At 39.3% G+C, this 19955-nt stretch overlaps 2 protein-coding genes across 5 annotated transcripts; one reads left to right on the forward strand and one right to left on the reverse strand.

Annotated features, from left to right (window-relative positions):
- The first annotated feature begins 1754 nt into the window (after positions 1 to 1754).
- Positions 1755 to 8104, forward strand: LOC125560646. 3 transcript variants are annotated; one of them, XM_048722590.1, is made up of 13 exons: positions 1755 to 1947; positions 2472 to 2612; positions 2708 to 2761; positions 3854 to 3919; positions 4050 to 4168; positions 5665 to 5710; positions 5793 to 5827; positions 5913 to 5951; positions 6044 to 6077; positions 6259 to 6402; positions 6757 to 6839; positions 7319 to 7520; positions 7671 to 8104. In XM_048722590.1, the coding sequence occupies exons 1-13, from the start codon at positions 1755 to 1757 to the stop codon at positions 7856 to 7858; spliced, it is 1344 nt and encodes a 447-aa protein (XP_048578547.1). In that variant the 3' UTR covers positions 7859 to 8104. The 3 variants fall into 3 exon arrangements, with proteins under 3 accessions (XP_048578547.1, XP_048578548.1, XP_048578549.1); XM_048722591.1 differs by having other exon boundaries at positions 5916 to 5951; XM_048722592.1 differs by lacking the exons at positions 1755 to 1947; positions 2472 to 2612; positions 2708 to 2761 and adding an exon at positions 3282 to 3563.
- Positions 8105 to 12887: 4783 nt separating this feature from the next.
- On the reverse strand, positions 12888 to 19849 carry LOC5503445 (protein BTN1). Of its 2 annotated transcripts, none has more exons than XM_001624473.3 (4): positions 19729 to 19849; positions 14656 to 15127; positions 14336 to 14439; positions 12888 to 13758 (listed from the first exon to the last, which is right to left on the reverse strand). In XM_001624473.3, exons 2-4 carry the CDS (start codon positions 15107 to 15109, stop codon positions 13060 to 13062), a joined length of 1257 nt encoding a protein of 418 aa, XP_001624523.2. In that variant the 5' UTR covers positions 15110 to 15127; positions 19729 to 19849; the 3' UTR covers positions 12888 to 13059. The 2 variants fall into 2 exon arrangements, with proteins under 2 accessions (XP_001624523.2, XP_048578887.1); XM_048722930.1 differs by lacking the exon at positions 19729 to 19849 and adding an exon at positions 16944 to 17230.
- Positions 19850 to 19955: the final 106 nt, after the last annotated feature.

The raw sequence follows: 19955 nt of genomic DNA on the forward strand, positions 1-19955 counted from the left end.
CTTAATGGAGATAATTTTTTCCGGTCTGGCATTTTAACGTAAGGGAAAATGCGACAGTTGCCTTTTTTCTCTGTCCTTACGTTTTGTCCTTTTGCCTTGCAATATGGGCAACCACATTCACCATTAAATTGCTTCATACACATGAAGAGGCATTTTGCAGGAGCATCCATTGTAGTGCTTATTACAATAGCTCGCCAAGTTATATCAGAACCATTTAGATTTAAGGTAAATCCGTCATTATAAAGTGTTTGAAACATGTCCTTAAAAGGATGCAGAAAAACTGAAAAGAGAGGTTTCGTGTTCCCGAACCAAAGGCCTGCAAAAAGGCGATACTTTCTTGAATACCTCATACGCGGAGGCAAATCACATATAACCATGTAAACCGGCCATATAGCATAGCTGGAGCTTTTAAACAATGCCACACCGTCCGTGTTTAGCTGAATAGCAAAATTGTTTGGATTTCTCAAAAAACCATGTTCTTTAAAAAATAATTGATAATTTTCGCCGTCAATTATATCCTCGATGTTTTCTGGGCAGTTCCGCCTTCTTTTGTCTTCCTCGTGGTTGAATCGGTAGGACGTAAGAGCTTCTACAAACGAACTGTCTTTAAGCATGCATGACAGCTGTGTGATAATTGGAAATACTATAAACGTATCCCATGTCTTACTTTTTCCAGGGGCGAAGCTCTTTTTGCAGTGCACGCAATTTTGCGTTGCGATTGGCTTAGTTTTTCCCAAGTATCGATTGCACCTTGTACAAAAATAGTGCCACTCTATGGGGGCACTCATGGAGCCTAGGTGATTCCAGAGTGTGTGAAGTGTTTTCATGCATCTATTAGGTACCGGGCAATGAAGGGAGATAAGTATTAACAGATGGGAAATCGCGGAAGCAGTAAGGCTCTCTGCCATCGCAAATGTCATTATAGCTGCTAGATGCATGGTCACTGTTAGCAAACTACCAGAATAAATTGGCGGATCCTGCTCTTGTGCAGTCATCAGGTCTAAATCTGCCCCGTCACTTTCAATTGAAGAGTCATCCAGCTCAATAAAGTCTTCTTGTTCTTCGTTCTCGTCTTTACTTCCATGTTCATTGTTAATTTCAGTTTCCGAGTCAAAAACGACGTCTGCAAGTTTCTCCCAGTCTTCGTTATCCAAATATTCATATATCTCCGCTCGGTTTTCAAAATTTCTGCTAGTGTGAACAGTGTCGGAATTACAAGTGGTCTCGCATGCAGTACAATCAGCTACAAAATTATCTTCGCTTTCGGATAGGACGTCATCAGGGTATTCGGCTATTATATCCTCCGTCGTTAAACTAGAAGCTCCCGCGAGAGTATCGTCTATCTTATCTTCTGTTTCTAAATCCAATAAGTTATCATTTTCGTTAGGATGAGAATCTGCAAACTTGCTTCTTGTTCGGGTTGTCCTGGGGATCTTGGATGGCGAAGTAATTGTGTTATAATACTGACAGTACCGTCCTTGCTTTTTTCGATTCTTTCGACCATCCATGTTGTTTTTGCCTGTAACATGAAAGTAATTCCGTCTAGTTTTCAGTTGTTTGTTCAGGCCATTATCTCTGGCCTACGGTATCAATCAATCTTGGCAGTTTCGACCTGATTGGTCAGTTTTGTTTTATTTTGTGATGGTCACGTCTATTTCGAGCACGATCTGGTTAATAACTAGCCTTTGTCGCATCCGTTTTTCCTACTCGAACTTTTAAATAGTCGATCACCCGACCGACATTTTCAACTACAAATGGCATCTCGTTTTCCAGCATTTGCATTGGTTAAATGGATAGGCGATCCAGAGCCCGAGTGTTGGAAGGTGATATATACGAAAAATATATGTACCGAGGATATACCGGAGGGAGTAATCGAGGGTTCAACCTACAATGCTGTGTGGGATCCCAAGCAAGAAATGGCCCGCGCCAAAGTTTTAAAACTTCATGGTAAGTCTCTTAATAATAACTTCCCATTATACATGTTGCATTAAAATTGCCTGGACGTATTAATGATTTGCAATCGAACATATCTAACCCTCAACGAACGCGATAAATGACAGTTAAACTTGAAATTCTGGTCTGCCCGAAGAACTCGGCGCTGATCACCCGAGTGTGAATTTGGAATATAAGAGTTAACCACCATACAATTCGGATTTTACAGACATTGGCCTCGGTTTTATGCTTGTTTGCCCCTTATAATTATTTTCAGAATCACCTAAAAAAATCACCATGTGGCGCTTAGCTGTTATCACTAAATTCCACAGTTGCGACAGAGGCGAGACTTGGCGCTCCTTGATTGATTTTAATCGAGTAGTATAATATAGTTGTATGAAATACTGTATTTTATTGCTTGAGACGATTAGATTGGCATGAGTTGTACTCCTTGGTTAAAAGTTAATAAAAACAAGAACACATTGCTGTTATACTTTCAGATAACAAAGCTTTTTTAAATGCTGTTTTTGCACTTACAGATAGTAAAGCTTTCTTGAATAGTATAAGGAAGCACGAGTACATAGACCCGTTTGAAGAACAACGGAAGGCGACTTTAGATGGTGGGAAGCGACGCCCAAAACCAAAAACTTTGGGAGGCGATTTTGTTGCTGAAGATATTGGTATTTGACTTATCTTTGTTTACTCATGTTTGCGTTTATGTAATGAGTCGTGGCGTTTAATATAAATATTTTCAGTGATTTTATCGGTTTCACAGAAATAGATGTGGCCCGAGAAACGGCAACAACCCGAGAAACGGCAACAACCGGAGGTGGGTAAACAAAAGCTTTAATGTTGCGTGAGTTTTTTTTTTTTTTTTTGTAGTCTTTTGTAGTCCTGAGAGACTTTTATATTTACCGTCATGAAAAGCACTTTATGAATAATGCTTTTAATCAAAGGTAATTAAGTACTGTTTGCATTTCGTAACATGGAGTTCCCCAGGTAGAATCTGTTTCCGGCACTGTCAATGATAAGAACATGATAAGAACAAACATGCCGGAAATGCCTTCAAGGTTGAATCATCTAAAAGAGCGTTTTAGGATGTCAAACATATATCAAATAAAAGGATATGGTTCTCTTTTTGATCGGTCTGTTATTAGGAATCAAAAAGTAGTTCCGTTGTATTTTGTTCCGTCTGCAGAGGCCAATTACATACGCCTCTCTTTAGCCGCTCCAAATTGTTGCCGTGAAATATATTAAAAGCTATTCTACATTCGCGGTTTGATTGATAATAGTCTAGGTGACAAGCAGACAAGAGATGGACCGAATAATATTGGTTTATCGAGATTTTGCAAAGTATCGGCTCATTATAAAAGCGGCGTAAATAACCTTTATGACTTAAAATTCTAATCTATTAATCTTGAATCTATAGCTGAGGGACTAAAATCCGAATCATTTGACTGCTCAGTCTCTCTTTTGTCAAAACGTCCATAAAACAAGAATTATGACGTCCGTGCTGCCCGCGCTCTATTCACTGGCCCAGTATAAGGGTCAAGTCGATGGGGCTCTGATTTCCCCGCACCACAAGGCCAGGGACCAAGGGGCTACCACGGCGGGAGCATTTTCCAGCACAAGTTAGATGATTTTTGCTTGAATCATGTCCACCCGAATACTTTTAAGCCTTTTGAAATAAAAAAAGCGATGAGATGTGGTAATTACGAACTTTAATCACGATGAAGTTCACAAACTCAATTCGAAACACACAAAAAAAGCTAGTTTCGCAATGAATGTTTAGTTCGTAGCGAACTTCGGGATATTCTTGGGAAAAGTATGAAAACAACTGAAATGAAACAATTTCCTCCGGGCCTTAAACAATGGGTCATAAAGTGTTATTTATTACCTTTATTTTAATTTATGGTTATAGGCAAGAATGTCAATGAGGAAGAGAAGAAAAAAACTAAAAAAAGGACCAGTGACAAAGCTTCTTCGGGTACGTCACTACTTGCATAATATGACAATAATAGTATAGTAAAAAAATAGAGTACTTGGGAAAATTTAAGCGGCAGAACCACTGAAGTACATGATTGGTGAAATTCATAATAACAATAAATCCTCAACAGATAGTAATGCTCCAGTTAAGAAGAAAAAGTCATCAAAAAAATCATCAAAAAACACCCCCCCTGCGACAACTGTGACCGGAACTGTGGAAAGTTGCGACCAAATTGCTGAGACACTTGAGGTTAGATTTTCAAACATTTTCAAAGAAATGGAGCTTGTGAATGTGAGAAATATACTCTATACCACCCCTCCTTCCCTCATAACTATCTTCAAACACCCAAGAAAAACAGGTCAATCGAAAGAACTGTCATGCTCGAGAGGATCTGTACAGGACCCGAAATGATCCCAGGACCCGAAACGATCCCAGGACCCGAAACGATCCCCAAAAGTACCCCAACTGATCCCGGGACCCGAAACAATCCCCAAGAGTCCCCGAAATGAACCCCAAGGAATTACAGTAATGGACAACTAAAGGAATGTGTAAGGATTGGCTTTCAGTTTTAAAAACATATGAAACATTTAGCTTTGTTTGTGTTATTAAAAGGAAATTTACATTAACTAAAACTATAGTATTAAGATTTTTATATACGACTGCGGGGGAAATACAGTGGTTGAGTCAGAAATTGGGGTCAACTAACAATTCCTGTGATAGTAATTTGAGGAGCCCGGCGTGGATAAATCATTTTTACATAACAAGCCATAAAAGAAAGTCTTAACAGATGGGACATGCTGCTTTACATAGGAAGCGAAATGTTTTAAAGTTATTTTTTGACATGTTTGTTTTCGGTGAATGAAAGACCTATCATATCATGAGATCATGCCGGGGTGTACGCACGACTACATGAGGAAATTCAAAACTCACATAATATTGCTTTCACATCCTCTTAATATTTTGCATCGGTAGTAGAAGGGTTGTTCGAGTGTATTACTCAGTGTACTTTTGTCATTCCATCTTCTCTGCCAAACCGGCTGCCTAAAATGTGTCGGTAAATATTCGCTCGTAAGAACAAGGATTTCGTGGTGAAATACATGTTTGGTTGTCAGATGAATATTAATTTTTAGGGGTGATGTTTACCGGAAATGAGATTTATAGTGTCGGAGTCATGTGTCGGAACCGCAAAATGTTAAGAGTGTGATGGAAGGTCAAAAGTTTGGTTGATCTGAGCAAGGCTGTGCTATGTTTATGCTATATTCCTTTCAGTAGCAATTTAAAGTTGTGTATTTGTTTTGGACTCTGTTTATGGGTTTAACGCCGGGCAATGTAATAAATAGAAGTATTGTGTTGGAATTTAATATTTTTAAGTCACGTTGTTTAGAAATCGAGTCGCTGTTAACCCTTTATTATGATTCAAGAATTGCAAGTGTTTCTTCTGCTTTCCCTCTGTCCATTACCGTAATTCCTTGGGGTTGATTTCGGGGACTCCTCGGTATCGTTTCGGGTCCGAGGATCAGTTGGGGTACTTTTGGGGATCATTTCGGGTCCTGGGATCGTTTCGGGTCCTGGGATCATTTCAGGTCCTGTACAGATCCCGTTCCTCGAGCACGACCAGTAAAGAATTGCGAGAAAGTACACTGAACTTTGCGAGCAAGAATTCTCAGCACTGAGAATCGAGATATCCTCAAATTTATGAAATCATAGAAAATCATAATAGACAATGTTTGTTTATGTACATATAGGACATCTCGATTGTTGCTATCAACGAGAGATCAACACAAAGAGCGGGTAAGGAATACTCCAATTTGTATTCTCAAGTCTATGATCATTCATGATGATTAGCTATTTACGTTTCATCCGTTTATCACAGGGTGCGAGCTGAATCAGTCAGAACAAATAGTCCAGGTTGGTACGCAATTTGAATGAGAAGTTCAGGATCTTAATTCTATACCTCTATAAAATTTTTTCAACCGCATTTCTATTTTCAAAGAAGTCGGCCTCCCGCGATTTATCAACATCGTCACTCAAGGTTTGTCAATTTCAATTAAACGGTTCTGAAACGCATAAAAATACACTAGTATAGATCCCCAAGTTTGAAGTCTCTCTTTAATTAACCAACAGGGAGTCACAAGAGACAAGCCAGCACATACGCAGCGTAAGTATTTTTGTCATTATTTCACTTTTCTATTTCATATTTATATCAAAAATTATTATCCCCATTTTCAGGGTAGAATTGCTGTAAAAAGAACAGTTCAGTATAGACTCCAAAATCAGATGTCTTTTATTCAGGTTCTACTTGAGGGTTTCCGCTCTATTAATTTTTTTTTCTATTTCAGATGCGCAGAAAGAACCAAAAAAAAGGCCACTTTGCCCAAATCCTATGTGTGTTTCCACGAGAGATGAGCTTAGTGAGCTGAAGGAAAAATATGGGGCTTTGGAAGCGCGATTCAGGAGACTGAGCAGATCAGATGGTATCCAAGGTAAATATTTTCAATTTAATGGGTCAAAACGGGCGCCATTTCGTATTTTGTTGGGCTTTTTCACAGATAGCCTTTGAAATATCTTTCAAGACATAGCGTAAGTTACATTTTTAATTTTGATATTTTGTTCTCCGACAAAAAGGGAGCTTATATGCAAAATATTGAGCTAAAAAATAGTTATCTTGCATCTTTCCTCTCTGTCCTTTTAGTTGAAAAATTATTTTTTACGTTTACGTCATCCTCTTCTAGATTGTTTTCTGATGATATAGAGATCATTTTCCACGTTTACGCCATCCTCTTCTAGTTTGTTTTCTGATGATATAGAGATCATTTTATAATTGTCATTGATTTTAGGAAATGAGCTTCGAGTACCAAATGTACAAGTAAATGATGGGCGGGTAGGCGTGATGAGTGAGGCAGAAGCGGCAACGAGAAAGGTAATAATAAGGATGGATACAGGAATTTGAGAACAGTGCAGGGTTTATTAGTCAGCCTTGAACATAAGTCTTTAGTTTAAAAAAGTTTAAATAAAAATGAGTGTGAGGTGTAATCCAACCTTACGGGCATCAGGTCACAGATAGATTTTCTTGGGCGACTTGAAATACTTAGCTGCCATTCAAACGAAGTCAGTGGCTATGAGTGGTCCTCGCTTGTTAATTCGGGAAGTCCCGATTCGCAACAGCCGGGACTTTCCAGCGCTTGACAATGATAATTTACTAATCAGATCACTCAGTAGCCGCCGACTTTGTTCAAATGACAACTAACTATTTCCAATTGCCCGTGAAAGCAAGAGCTTGTCCTATCGCGAGTACTTGATACGATATTTAAAAAAATAACTCAAGTATTATTGACGTCGTTTTATGAACTATATGTTATTTTGGGTACTGAACGTTTTTTTTTCTTTCATTATTTGCAGTTAGTTGAATTAGTTGCGGGCAGTGGTGTCTTCCTTTCGAGGACAGCACTTGCATTGTGCAAAACCGCACACACCAAGTCCTCGCTGGCTACACGCCTTTTAAAGGCGTTTTTTTCAGAAGAAGAAAGGCGCGAGGGAAAAATCTCTGAGCAGGGGGAGGTGGGAAATTTGCTTAACCAGCAAATTATAACCACTATTAAAGGTGAGAAAAGCTAAGTTTTGATTTTCCCACATTAAATCGTTTTCGCATCAGGTGAAGTTATGGTACCGCGAATATTTGGTATATTGAATAACTCAATTAATGACGATAATAACAAACGTAATGCGAAGTGATTTTTTGTTACATTAATAGCATATGCGTCGAGGCAGAACCTCCCAGACGGGTGTAAAAAAGGCATCACAAGTGCCATGAACCTAAGTATAAAAAACTTGAGGAGAGCAGCACGGAAGTCAGCTTGTGAAGATGATCTGCCAAGTCTGCCTAGTCTTCCTGATGATGATGATGATGACTACGACGCAGATGAGTCTTTGCTTGATTGAAAACTTTGGCATAGTTTTTACCATTTTTTTAAATTTATATTTGATAATAAACAATTCGAACTAGTAATCAAAAAAGTCATTTTTTGTGAATCGAGATTATGTGCCGATCTAGGAATCAATTAAACATTTCCAGTGATTTCCAGGTTAGTAACTTTACCTTTGCAGCTTAGCAGTTCCAGGTAATCTTATTGATCTTTAAGCAACAATTTAGTTTTACTTTGCGCATAAAGTGTGTTATACAACGTTCTTTGGGTTTAAATTTTGCGTGTGACATGTAGAGGCATAGATACCATGTTGCAGGGGCGTTTTATTGATATGCTTACAAACAAGGAAAGACTAGCTGCTTGGCTCAGTCGCTTATTCCAAGTTATCCCTTTAGCTATGGGACACATTTAGATAATGTATTGTACGTAAAATTGGCACGATGCCATTTTAAGGTAGCCTTGAGCTATGTTTGTGGCATGTCCAAGGTACATTTTAGGTATGTAATGGGTATGTAAATTTCCATTTAACGGTATTATTTGTGAAGGTACATTTTGGGTATGTAATGGCTATGTAAATTCTATACCATGCCTTCTTCAGGTAGCCTTGAGCTATGTTTGTGGCATGTACAAGGTATATTTTAGGTATGTAATGGGTATAATAATTTCCATTTAACGGTAGCATTTGTGGTATGTTCAAGGTACATTTTGGGTATGTAATGGCTATGTAAATTCTATACCATGCCCTTTTAAGGTAGCCTTGAGCTATGTACCCATAAGGTACATTTTAGGTATGTAATGGGTATGTAAATTTCCATTTAACAGTAGCATTTTGGTATGTAATCGGTATGTTTTTAGCAAGTTTTTGATATGTAAATGGTTCCCACTATATATATTTTACTTGCCATCTACATACCTAATACTTACCATTTACATAACTATAAATCTTCAAATCAAGGTCGCTTTTGGTTATGTAAAATGTATATTTTACAATGTCCAATTTTGATAGGTATTACATGCCAATTACATACCACCTAAATTGGTATGTAACAGGTATGTTTTCAGCAAATATTTGGTATGTAAATGATATCTCATTACATACCGTCTACACACAATTTACATACCTAACACTTACCTTTTACATAACTCCAAGGTCTTCAATATCAAGGTCGCTTTTGGTTATGTAAAAGGTATATTTTACTATGTCCAATTTTCATATGTATTACATACCCATTACATGCCTTCCAAGTTGGTATGTAGAGGGTATGTTTTTAGGAAGTATATGGTAGGTAAATGGTATCAAACAACATACCTTTTACATCCCCTTTACATACTCAAATTTCTGCATGGGTTATTACCTGCCTAAGATACGCACAAACTATGGCAAATTTAATATTCGCTTTCTTGGTGTAAAAATCTGGAACGATATTCAGGATGATTATAAATCTGAATCTCGCTCCAGTTTCAAGACACTAATGACCAGCTCTCTTTTAGATCGTTACAAAAGCTAACTCTATTATTGTTGTAATTTACAAACTTAAGATTCTCTCCTATATATAAATGATCCCTATAATCGACCTCCCCTTGCTTGTGCGTGTTTTGTTCTTGTGCGTGCATCTATTGTCGTCTGTTTTTCGTTTCTGTTTGTATTGATATTATATTGATGTATCATGTTGTTTACCCATGTAATTTTCCGCTTGACCTAGCCGCTTAAGCTCGATTAGCTATGCTATTTCTTAATGCGGCTGGTGCCCAATTATAAAAATTATAATTATTTTTCTCCTTTTCTTATTTAATAAGTAATATGTGTATAATAGAGGGTGCTAATAAAATATGTTGTTGTTGTTGTTGTTGTTGTTACATTGAAGAAACTCGCCTGCCCAGATGTCTTAAAATTAATCCCACAAACAAGACAAAACTCGTCTTTGCTGCGTTTGTTGTTCAATCTTTTTAGTGACGTTTTAGGTGATTGAAATTGAACAGTTTTTTTTCTTTTTTCGGAGAGGAGAACTAACCGGAGTTTGATTCATGATTTCCGACTAAACCCATGCAAAGCATATTAGCATATTGACAGCTTTCGCGCGATGGTACGAGTTTTGGCACGTCGGTCGCTTATTAACGCTAACGCATGCGCAACAGAGACAGTTTCGACCCATGGCAGAGGTATCTTTTCCTCGCGAACTCCAGCCCAGCGAAATACAGAGAAAAGAGGCCTCTGCTAGCAGGGAACGGCCTTGGATTGATTTGAGACATTACGTCATGTCTGTCAAGGCACAGGCAACCCAAGCGCTTTTTCCATGTATGCTTATTTAGAGAGACAGTCTCTAGAATCACGGTCAATCTAGGCTTAGAGTGGAAGTCAATGGGATCAAGGCGAAGTAAATAAATAAATGTTAGGACTGCGCCAAAAGGGTAGGTTAAATCGAATGCAATGAGATTGAAGTCACCTTAAAGCCGCATTATCACAAGCCTCAAACCGCTCGCGAGCGAGCTGCTAGAGGCGTCTGCTTTCGCAAGCTACATTATCAGCAGTGCAGTATATTCCAGAGTGCCGACAGAAACTCAACTGACAGTTAGAAGAATCTATTAAAATCTGCGCCATTTAACAGGCAATCCGCTTTAAATTATCAATGACAATGACCCTAAAAAAACGTTCAATAGACTCACTGCTTTCATTTTGAAATATATATTTTGCGTTTTCCTTTAAAAATCATCGGAGATTGTTACGTAATCGACTGGAAGTAAACTGGTGACAATGCGGCTTTAATTTCTATAAATTAAGCTTAATGATAACATACATGGGAAGAGCCAAAGAAGGGGGCTACATGATTGGTACAATTAAAAATAAAAAAACTTTGGAAAAGTAATATTTGGTGTTTTTTTTTTTTTAAATATAAATTATGCTTTGAGTGTGTGTGGTGTAATTGTGTATGTCGGAATTGATACACAAGATTGAAGATAGAGACAGGGTAGCAAATTATAAAGGTGTGAGAAAACAAACCAAGATGTTTGGTATTTGTTGGTGAGTAGGAAATGATGAGTAGGAAATGATACGGATTATTATTATAACTTTTTTTTTGTAAGAGAAATAGAGGTCTGGTATATGAATCAAATGTTGATCCCCTATGGTAAGAGAGTCTTCTTTGGAGACGTGAAAATCCGGGCACAACAATAGCACATAGCAATATGACACACCGTTCACCTTGGTAATATGATGAACAGTCATAGCAACATATGACACACCGCTCACCTAGGTAATATGAACAGGACCCTGTTAAATGACACACTGTTAACCTCGTTATATGAACAGTCATAGCAACATGACGTACACCGTTCACTACGGTAATATGAAAAGTCATAGCAACATGACACACCGTTAACCTCGGTAATATGAATAGCCATAGCAACATATGACACACCGTCCACCTAGGTAATATGAACAGACCCTGCTAAATGACATGACCGTTAACCTCGGTAATATGAACTGTTATGGCAACATGACGTACACCGTTTACCTCGGTAATATGAACAGTCATAGCGACATATGACACACCGTTCACCTCGGTAATATGAACAGTCATAGCGACATATGACACACCGTTCACCTCGGTAATATGAACAGTCATAGCGACATATGACACACCGTTCACCTAGGTAATATGAACAGACCCTGCAAAATGACACACCGTTAACCTCGGTAATATGAACAGTCATAGCAACATGACGTACACCGTTCACCTGGGTAATATGTACAGTTATATAGCTACATGACACACTGTTCACCTCGGTAATATGAACAGTAATACACCTTTTGCTGTTCAATAACGGGGAAGGGACATTTATTTGTGCCAAACGTTGTATCGTTAACGTGCATTGTACGTTCATCAACATCACACGAAACATCCTTAGCATGACAAGTCTTATTAATATTATTAATATTATTTGTAGTTAAGGAAACTAGAAATGTCTATATAAGACAAAAAAACCTAGTATAACTTGGGTTGAAAAAACCTAGAAGTTGACTTGTTTACCCAAAAAGTGCTCTCTGATCAAAATAGTGCTCCCAAACCCAAATAGTGCCGAGCACAATCTGGAAAGGCCTACCCACAGGTAAGCTAACGGCGAGCGTAGAAGGTCGATTATAATAGTTTGTATCAGTGAACTGGGCTTGTTGCAAATCTTGTTGAAATAAATATCCTGACTTCAAAATAAACCTCTTAGTATGACGATATACTATCTTAAGAACCTCTGATGCTGCTCATAATTCCGACATTCCAGCAATTTCTAGTCTAAGCTGTTTTAGCCGCCGCAAATTCTTAACGTCGCCTCCTGTATATAAAATAGACAAGGTTGCAAACTCGGATAACCGCCAAATTCAGCGGATCACATTTGTTATTGTAGAAGTAAACCCCAAATAAAATAACAAAAACACCACAAAACACTATTAGACGAAAATATCCGAAGATTTCATACGATTTTATTGTCATTTACAGAAAAAAAAATGATGTTCAGAATCTTGCAGAATCGCAGATGACTAACACTCTACTTTCTTTTGATCAATTTACAGCGTTTATGATGACTTTCTACGTTTAATTAATTCAACTTAGATTATTATAATTATCCCCATACTTGAAAACAGCATACAACATTTCGGATGATTCTTTAATAGCAGGGCCGTAGCAGGGGTAGGGCACTAGGGGAACGTGCCTCCCAAATATTTACAAAAATCATAAGGAAATGACCAGTAGAGAAGTGTCTGTGCCTCCAAGTATTGTCTGTCTTGTGCCCCCTACCCCCCCCCCCCCCCCAATAGGGACCTTAAGCAACGACGACGGCAACGTGGACGACGACGGCAAAAAAACAATGGGATTTGATTCAGAATTCAATAGCAGCACGTGAAAATGCATTCTGTCTGATACATTTCAGCCGTTTTCCATAAAACCACGACGTGAAAACTCCAACTTTCACGGTCAATTGAGGACGCGGACGTTTGCCGTGTAAACTCCCCTAACTACGTTCGCTGCTGTAGAAATAATGTCCTTAGTTTATTTTTATCTATCTCTGACTATAATGTTTCGCTAATTCCATTGCAATGAAATTATAATTGATCGCAAGGCGCGAACACATCATTTTCGATCTCGTTGTCCTAGGCGTTGCCGTCGTCCTTGCTCAAGGTCCCTAATATTTCGAGGCCTGCTACGGACGGTGAATAGTGTAGTTCTAACATCTTGGATGGCTCCACCCCGTGGTATAATTCTCCCTCGTGAAGCAATACTCCCCAAGCCTCAACTCATCCTGGCAGTGCTGCATGAGCGCGGGCTCAGTAAATAAGCCCACGACACTTGCTGCGATTATCCCAGCGGTACTTCCCCACTGAATCATGCCCATTGCTATACCCTTGTCGACAGGATCTTCAAATTGTCCCGCCGCTTCTAGTGCTCCGTTGACCATGACAGAGCCGCTGATAAAGCCGTGGGTAGCGCATAGCAGAAGGACGATCCAGACATTAGGGATAAACCGATACCACGTGACAAAGATAAAGAAGATCACGTGAGCGAAATCAAGCAAGGAAAGTATCCACAGGCGGTGAACCCGTGCGTAAGGTAAAGCTTTGGGGAAGAAACGAGATACGAAAAGAAGCTCAGAACAGCCAAGAAACCGCGAAGTGCCGAATGCGAGGGTGTAGAACTTGAAATGGTTGGAAGATTTAAAGGGAGCGTTAGGAAAAACTAGAGTTGTGAGCACCGAGTAATGGGAGAAGAAGAAAGCGAAGAAGCCGACATAGAGATAAAGGCAGATAGGTAGAACTTGTATCAGGATTCTGGATTTTCCTCCACAGCTGGTTGCATTGTCTTTTGTCTCATCAAGGTCTTGTAATAAAGGCTGATACTTGACTTCTGAATTCTCCCCGTGATCGATCTAAAAAGAGTAATATTTTTTCCTTTTTTACGTGCATTTGTAATTAAAACTATCCCACCTCTTCCTAGAATACTAAGGCAATCACTCATTGATTCCGCCTGCCAACAGTTAGCTATTATCAGCAAGCCACCGAGCTAGCCAGACAACCAGTCAGTCAGACAACGAACCAGCCATACAACCAGTTATATCCAAACAACGAGCCAGCCAAACAACCAGTCAGCTAGACAACCAGTCAGGCTGACAACGAGCCAGCCAGACAACCAGTCATCCAGAAAACGAGCCAGCCAGACAACCAGTTATCCAGACAATGAGACAGCCAGACAACCAGTAAGCGTGACAACCAGTCAGCCAGACAACGAACCAGCCAGTCAAACAGTTATCAAGACAACCAGCCAGCCATCCCCAGACAGGCAGTTAACCCATCAACGAGCCAGCCAGACAACCAGTCAGCCAGACAGCAAGCCAGCAGACAACCAGACAACGAGCCAGCAGTCAACGAACCAGCCAGCCAGTTATCTGCTATCTGTTTCTAAATTGCACTGAATTGCGAGAAAAAAATCGTCGTCTGTTTTTTTACCTGTGAGTCTTCCAGGGCAAAGAAGAAAGCCAGGTAGATAGCACTGAACGCTAGTGTGCCCGCAACGGCAGCACGCGGCGTGATACACTGGGAAGTCGTCAGACCTGAACACGATTGATAGGCGACTGTTACATTGACTTTCAGGGGGCGGGAAAGGCCAATCAATTATACATCTTCACTTGCTCGTTGCTATTCAATATGAAGTTATTACTAATTATTTAGTTCCTAGTGATTGAGCCCGGATCAAGTTCCCTAGCCGCGGAAAGGCGACCATTCATAAAGTTAAAGAAAGCTTAATTATGTTATGCTATGCGACGTACCGGTATAATACACTGCTGCTAACATCGAGCCACAGTTAATCCCCGTCTCTAGGGCACTCGTCAGCTCGGTGAAGTTAGAAAACCGCACTGTCATGGCTAGAAACAGACTTATATTCCAGGCCAGCGCGCCACCTATCAACACAGCACCCCCTAGCCTTAAGAACACCGATTCCATCACCACGACTAGAATGACAGACACTGTTGATAACACGAGACCAATAATGGCGCAGGCTGTGTAAGGAATGCGATATACGATCCACGGTGCTATAAGTTTGACTACAAGCTCGAGGATGGATACACTTAGAATAAGAGAGCTTGTGGGTAGAGTGCTCCCCATCAGGATGTCTTGGGCGGCGACCCCAAGTACACGTTGATGAAAAACGCACTGTAGTCCGAAGATTAGGAAACAAGCGACGTTTCTCCAACTACCACAGCAAATTCCAAGGTAAGCCATTCCTTGAATGTTTTGTTTCTGGAACGAGGTAATTGAGACAACTATATCAGCCTCAAATGCACAGACTTCGCTGGGGAGGGGTCCTGGAGTAATGCCCCCTCCTCCTCCCCCCTCCTGCCACTGAAAATTGTCATTTCGTGAAAAAAAAAATTGCAATTGGATACTGCAGAGGTGTCCCCACCTCAGGGTATTAATAACACTCCCTAAAATGCACTAGGATGAATTGCAAAATTTTCAGGTTTCCTATTATGGTTATGTAAAATGTACAGGAGCAGAATTTTGGTGGCTTTTCCAAGAACAAAAAGCGCAAGAAACATTTTGCAAATGTCAATTCAAACACACAACAAGCCCGTACCCAGGGGGGGTGCACCCCCAATGGCCGAAAGTCCACTTTCGGTTCCATCTTGCGGTTCACCCTTGAAGGGGTGGGATCGAGGCGTGCAGTAAACGGCGCGGAATAGCTGTGATTTTTTTGTATGAGCTCCAACTTGCTATGTACTCCCTTGTTCAGTTGTATCTGCTTCAATGTATCTTGTTCTACTGTGGGGCATTTTGTGCCGGGTTCTGATCTCTATGGTTGTGCCATATTAGTGCCGACTTGGTGAACATTATTGTTAGTGCCTCTTACACCTATTTCAATAAACGTTGTCAGTGCAAACGGTAAATGGCCATTGTCAAATGGCAGTTCTTCTATCAAAAAATAACATGAAACTCGTCAAATTTCTTCTGACTGTAGGAACATGTGGATAATTTCTGCGATTTAACTACTTTATCATCTTTATTCTTACAAATAATTATTCCTATAAGGAGTGAATGGTCTTATAACAGCTATTTGCCATTCGCCATTTGCACTGACAACGTTTAATTAAAAAGGTGTATAGGTTCGCTGAGTATGATAAAGTGAAAACACTGATACAACTATTAATTTACACCTATTTCAATTACATTGTCGGTGCAAATGACGAATGGCAAATTGCGACCTGTCTCGCAACAGTTTTTAACGCTCTTCTGCTTCTGCAACAAATTGCTTCAAGTCGCAGGAAAAACTTTACATGTGACATGGTGCGTGCGACCTGCAACGATTTTGTTGTGAGACAAGTTGCAGCCGAAAAGTCTATGTGTGACAGGGCCTGATGTCGTTATGTCCATGTCTTTATGTCGGTCTTATGTCAAACCATTCTCACTTGAACATACAAAGATAAGAGTGCGCGCGCCCATGTCGTTATGTCACTAGTGTGCACCGGGCATAAATATCTTAGATAACCAATTACTAATTACATTCCCCTCTAGAATTTCCTATTGTTTAATGTCCTCACCGCTTGAAACCTTAGGGGGATCGAATGGAGCCTCTGACTGGCGAGTGACATTAATCATGTTGTTTATTGCATTGGCTGCGAGAAATAAATACTTTTTGGGTTTCTGTGGAAGAATTCAAAATGGCTTTTCAAGCTCTATATCTTGCTTAGAAAAAACGTGAATGAATTCAAAATCTTTATATAATTAGGACGAGATATTAATATTTTCTGGTGTGAGAAAATTGTAAAGGAGCATCTCCACTGTTAACAGAATAATTAAATTTAATATTGTTCTTTTCTTTTTCTATACGGCAAAACGGCATTTCACTTCTGTGGAGTTTCAGCAGGAATAGTGAGCGAGCGAGGAATATGGCCGCGCGAAAAAGGGGGCCATATTCTCGCTCGGGACTCCACAGAAACGCTTGCTCCGCAGGCTACATTCTCCTTTACAAAGTTTATCTGTTTAATTATCACTTACGAAAGGGAGGAACTAGCCTTATCAATATATAATTCCTTTTTTATCAGCTGAATGCTCTTACCTTTAGTAAAATACAGATAAGGGTGCTAGATAGCCGTTTATCAGTATGAGCTCCAACTAGCTTATGATTTACTATTTGGTGTGTCTCTTTTTTAATTAAGACATCTTGTTCCACTCAGTTGGGTTTACAGTTCTTTGCTCTGCATGTTTTTTATATGTGTGGTATGTAAATTAGTGCAACCTTCGGGAACACACCCCGGGGGGTACTCCCTATATCGATCGGACGGGGATCATCGTCGTATCTTTGAGGGTGTAAATTTGGAGCCTTGGGTATCTTTTAGGGGTGAAAATGAGAATGCCCAGATTTTATTTTAATTTGGTATCTTTTAGGGTGCTATTATGGCCAACGATAATCTAACTTGTAGCTCATGAAAGAGCGTTTAAACGTGTTCGGTATTTTCGATCACTAACCAGCCCAGCGAAAAAAAAACACACAACCCACGGAACCATAATTGATAGCGTGCTTAACAATTATCTGTTTGTTTAGTCTGCTTTTTCGACCTCGAGAAATCTAACACGTTCCAGTTACACATAATTATCAGTTTTGTTATTATGTAATGGAGTGCTGAATGGCTATGCTTATGCAAATACGTGAGGAACCAGAAGAATCTGATGAATTACTTCCATTAGAGTCAGTTTTAAATAAACTTTTTTATTACAAATTATTAACGTTTGTTAAGAGGGTAAAATCATGCCTAACCACGTCCCTTTATCTTTTTAGGGTTAAAATATAACCAGACCACGCCCACTTTTTTAGGGCTTTTTTAAAAAAAATCCCGACGATGATCCCCGTCCGGGGGAATTACCCCCCCCCCCCCTCCCCCTGGGAAACACACGCCGGGACCTGAGCGCGCGCAAAACGGTACACAAAGCGAAACTTGATTGCCCTTTTGAAATAAATATAGAATACTTCAAACTCGCAAGGTTTACAATTTACCGTGATATTTTAGTAATTTAAGAACTGTCGACATTTAGCAGCATATTGTGGAAACTTCCCAAGTGCCACTAAAATTACGATTTTATTGTGTACATAGACAAAAGAAACCATTCAATATCGACACAATGTAGAAATAAAATATAGAAAACTTTTAACACATTTGGTCGACAATTTACTGTTATTTATTTGAATAAATTGAAAACTGTCTGACGACCTTTCTCGGATGCCAAGTTTATAGCCACTGCATATATTTTATAGCGGATTTTATAGCGGAGCTCCCACGAAGCGCCGCGTGAGCGGAGCCCCATACCTAAGAAAAAAGTGGTTTACAAAACAAATATGATAACAAATATTGGTAACCCATCGATTCGAGTTTTCGTGACGCGATGTCCCGTCCGTCCGTCCCTTAAAAGCATCGTATGACAAGCAAACTTGGCAGGTGTCATGTTGGTGTTAAGGCGGGTGCAAAAATATTGTCAGTGATGACGTCACCAAAAGCAAAACTATTCCGATTTCATTAAGAACAAAAATATCCATATCTCATGAACGAAACATCATATGTCAACCAATCTTGGTATGTGTCATGAAGGTGTCAAGGGGGTGCACCAATATAGCCATGTGATTGTGACGTCATCAATGGCGTGACTAGAAGCAAAAATATGCTGAAGTCATCAAATAAAAGAAATATTTATAATTCATTAAAGACACATCGTGTGACAACAAAACTCGGTAGGTGTGATGTATGTTTGAAGTGAGGTGCAATGAAATGGTCACTTGACGTCACCAATGACGTCAATAAAGTAAAACTACCCTGACGCCGAAACATCGTATGACAACTAAACTTGTTATATGTCATGTAGATGTCAAGGGTGGGGGAAGGGGGTATAAGAAGTTGGTCGCGTGATCTGTGAAATTGTTGACGTCGTCAAAAACAGAAATATAATAATATTTAATATTTCTTAAATTATAAGGGAAATTAAGCAAATATTTGGTCGTTTGGAGCTCCGGCAATGCCTAAATCTATATATTAGGTTTTTACAAGCATATCCAGAATTTTGACAATCAACATTTGAGTGATGATTCAAACAAGGTTCTTCCCTATTCTTCCCTGCCATGCAGGGTGCCTAAATACCAAATTTCAGCCTATAGGTTCGTAATCTCTAGGTTCTTTTACGCGGGTGTTTACTGTATAGTTAATGAAATTGAAACCAAGGATTGGATAGTACTTACTGTATCTCAATCTCAAGAAAAAAAAGGAAACAGTATTGTAGCGGATTCCTATAATTATTTTAATCTCATACAAAAGCAAATTGAGTAGTTTCTTAATTCTTCCTGGTGCTTCTCCTGTACTAAGAAATAACTATTTTTCTTAGGCTAAAATTTTACTAATTGCATGGGACGAGTTTATGTGGAATCTTGGATTTCTATTTCCAATGGAAATTTTCTGGTCATTTTCCAGCAAATATTTTGGGATCGATGGGTTCTTTGGGTCGTAGAACTGCCATATATCAATCGCCATTTGCAGTTTGCACTCACAACGGTTGTTGAAATAGGTGTGTGTATACAAAAGTTGAAAGCAGCTTAGGGACGCACCCTGTTTAGGATATGACATGAATAATGTGCTTCCAATCAAGACATTTTCCCATTACAATTATTTTATATAATTTTTAGCACCTTGCTTTTGTGTTTGTGTCTCGTTTTCTTTTTTACTTACCATTGATCATTGATTTTGCGTTAATTGATCACCAGAAAGTAGTGTGAAAATCTATTTTCACAGTATCATATTCTTTTTTACTTTATAAATTGCTGTATTCTTTCTACCAAAGATTTTCAAAGTAGCGATACTCACTGCTGTATGACCGACTCCTCCGGATTTTTCCAAAACTGTTATTGACGTAAATTGTTGATGCAGATTTCTCTGTTCTTTTTCTATTATTCCGTCTTATCTAAGGTGATGTCTTCAGTTATCTCCGGGTTGAGGATACACTAAACAGTAAGTAAAAAAAAATGCTTTAAAGTTCAATTTTCATTCTTTGTGCGACATTCTGTCGCTTTGCAACTGCAGGTAGGAGGTGT

The sequence above is a fragment of the Nematostella vectensis genome, chromosome 15, assembly GCF_932526225.1.
Source record: "Nematostella vectensis chromosome 15, jaNemVect1.1, whole genome shotgun sequence".
Taxonomy (NCBI): domain Eukaryota; kingdom Metazoa; phylum Cnidaria; class Anthozoa; order Actiniaria; family Edwardsiidae; genus Nematostella; species Nematostella vectensis.